This window comes from Sinocyclocheilus anshuiensis, unplaced genomic scaffold (genome assembly GCF_001515605.1).
Source record: "Sinocyclocheilus anshuiensis isolate Anshui unplaced genomic scaffold, SAMN03320099.WGS_v1.1 scaffold444, whole genome shotgun sequence".
In the NCBI taxonomy this organism is placed as follows: Eukaryota; Metazoa; Chordata; class Actinopteri; order Cypriniformes; family Cyprinidae; genus Sinocyclocheilus; species Sinocyclocheilus anshuiensis.
In genome coordinates this window covers 496426-498925 of record NW_015555739.1, presented here as the reverse complement: position 1 = coordinate 498925, position 2500 = coordinate 496426, and the positions used below count along the sequence as shown (strand labels likewise).

The 2500-nt window shown below is 33.8% G+C and overlaps 1 protein-coding gene across 1 annotated transcript in view; it reads left to right on the top strand.

Annotated features, from left to right (window-relative positions):
* The window catches only part of LOC107673161 (probable ATP-dependent RNA helicase DDX58), an 8875-nt gene extending 6815 nt beyond the window's left edge, over positions 1-2060 (top strand). Inside the window, exon 10 of the mRNA XM_016466658.1 lies at positions 1950-2060. Coding sequence (XP_016322144.1) covers positions 1950-2060 — 111 coding nt within the window. The remainder of the gene's footprint in view (positions 1-1949) is intronic.
* Positions 2061-2500: the final 440 nt, after the last annotated feature.

Here is a 2500-nt window from a genome sequence, read left to right as displayed (position 1 = left end):
AGAGAGACAGACAGACAGGGAGACAGAGAGACAGATAGATAGCTAGATAGATAGATAGATAGATAGATAAATAGATAGATAGAGAGCGAGAGAGACAGACAGACAGAGAGACAGACAGACAGGGAGACAGAGAGACAGATAGATAGCTAGATAGATAGATAGATAGATAGATAAATAGATAGATAGAGAGCGAGAGAGACAGACAGACAGAGAGACAGACAGACAGGGAGACAGAGAGACAGATAGATAGCTAGATAGATAGATAGATAGATAGATAAATAGATAGATAGAGAGCGAGAGAGACAGACAGACAGAGAGACAGACAGACAGGGAGACAGAGAGACAGATAGATAGCTAGATAGATAGATAGATAGATAGATAAATAGATAGATAGAGAGCGAGAGAGACAGACAGACAGAGAGACAGACAGACAGGGAGACAGAGAGACAGATAGATAGCTAGATAGATAGATAGATAGATAGATAAATAGATAGATAGAGAGCGAGAGAGACAGACAGACAGAGAGACAGACAGACAGGGAGACAGAGAGACAGATAGATAGCTAGATAGATAGATAGATAGATAGATAAATAGATAGATAGAGAGCGAGAGAGACAGACAGACAGAGAGACAGAGAGATAGACAGACAGACAGACAGACAGACAGACAGACAGAGAGACAGCTAGATATATATCTAGAGAGAGAGAGAGAGAGACAGACAGACAGAGAGACAGAGAGACTAATTTTTGATTAGTAATATGCATTGCTAAGAACTTCATTTGGACAACTTTAAAGATCATTTTCTCAATATTTTGATATATATATATATTTATTTATTTAAATATAAAAAGTAAGTATAAACATTAATTTCAAAAAAATTCACCCTTATGACTGGTTCTGTGGTCCAGGGTCATACATGTGATGTCTTATTCACGTGTGTTTTTACACATATATATATATAAATAAGGCAATGAAGAAATGGATTGATGAGACTGATTCCCTCAAGTTCCTGAAGCCTGGGGTTCTGATAGGAATAGGACGAAAATCCAACTTTACCGGCTCAGGTGGAAATTCACATACACACTCTCTCACACACACACACACACACACACACACACACACACACACACACACACACACACACACACACTCCAGATTCCAGATTTTCAAATAATTGTATCTCAGCCAAATATTGTCCTATCCTAACAAACCATACATCAATGGAAAGCTTATTATTCAAAGGGTCACATATTTTAACTTGGACAGGGCAATTGATTAATTAGACGTGACTGTGTGGGTTAGCTTTAGATTATGTGTGTAATAACTGATTTTTTATGAAATTTAGAATATTAAAGTAATAATGAAATTATTTGATATGAATGTATCTGATACATTTGATATCAGCTGTTTTACTTGTTGAAGATAACTGAAATGAAATCAAAATAAAACTTAAATTAACAAAATTTGAATATTATGAATATTAATATGAACAGAACATATATTTTATGCTTAAAAAAAGCATATTTTAGGAACAGTTTTGTATTGCAACATCATTTTCATGACAATTAAGCTCAATTTTTTTATTAATGTGCTTCCAAAATTGTCATTGTCATCACGGTAACGCAAAACATTTTATTGTATTTATTCATTATGGTAGTATTTGTGGAACAGCTTTTAAAATGTAAGCAAGCTGAAATGTAAAATTCATCATATTAAAGAGATTCACAATAATTCACAAGCATCATGAGAACGTTGGGAAGAAAGTGTGCTGAATTGTTTTGAAAATAATTCACAATCCAAAAAAAAAAAAAAACAACGGCCCTAAAAATCGGATGGTTTTTCCTTTAATTCTCTTAATTATTATTTGCCTGGTGAGCTGGAAAATAGTTCAATTAAAACAATTAATGGCAGTCCATAAAGCCTTAAGTTAATGATGCTTGAAATCCCAGCCAGCGTTCGCTTGCATCCAGAGCAGAAGATGGGTGTTTGAGGAAGAACAGCGGCGTTCATCAAAGCACGAGCCGTCTGCTGCTGTCTTTGTGCTCTTCCTAGTCCTGTGAATTTACCACAGGTTTACCGGCAAAAACCAGTGAGAACCTGCTCATTATATTTACAGCACGGTGCTGGTTCTGGAATGGAAATATTCATGCCTTTTTAGCCTTTATATATATATATATTCTGATTTATAAGTATATAATGTGTATATGTCTTGTTTAGTTTCTTCATTTATAGATAGATAGATTAGGATTTACAGTTTTACATAATGAATTCTTAAATATGTATGTGTATCTATCGATCTATCTATAATTAGAATATACACACATAAATTATATAATCTGATTTCTAAATATATAGTGAGATTTAATAATAAAATACATAATTCCATTAAAATATATATAGATGGGTGGATGGATGGATGGATGGATGGATAGAGATAGATAGATAGATAGATAGATAGATAGATAGATGATAGATAGATAGATAGATAGAACGATAGATA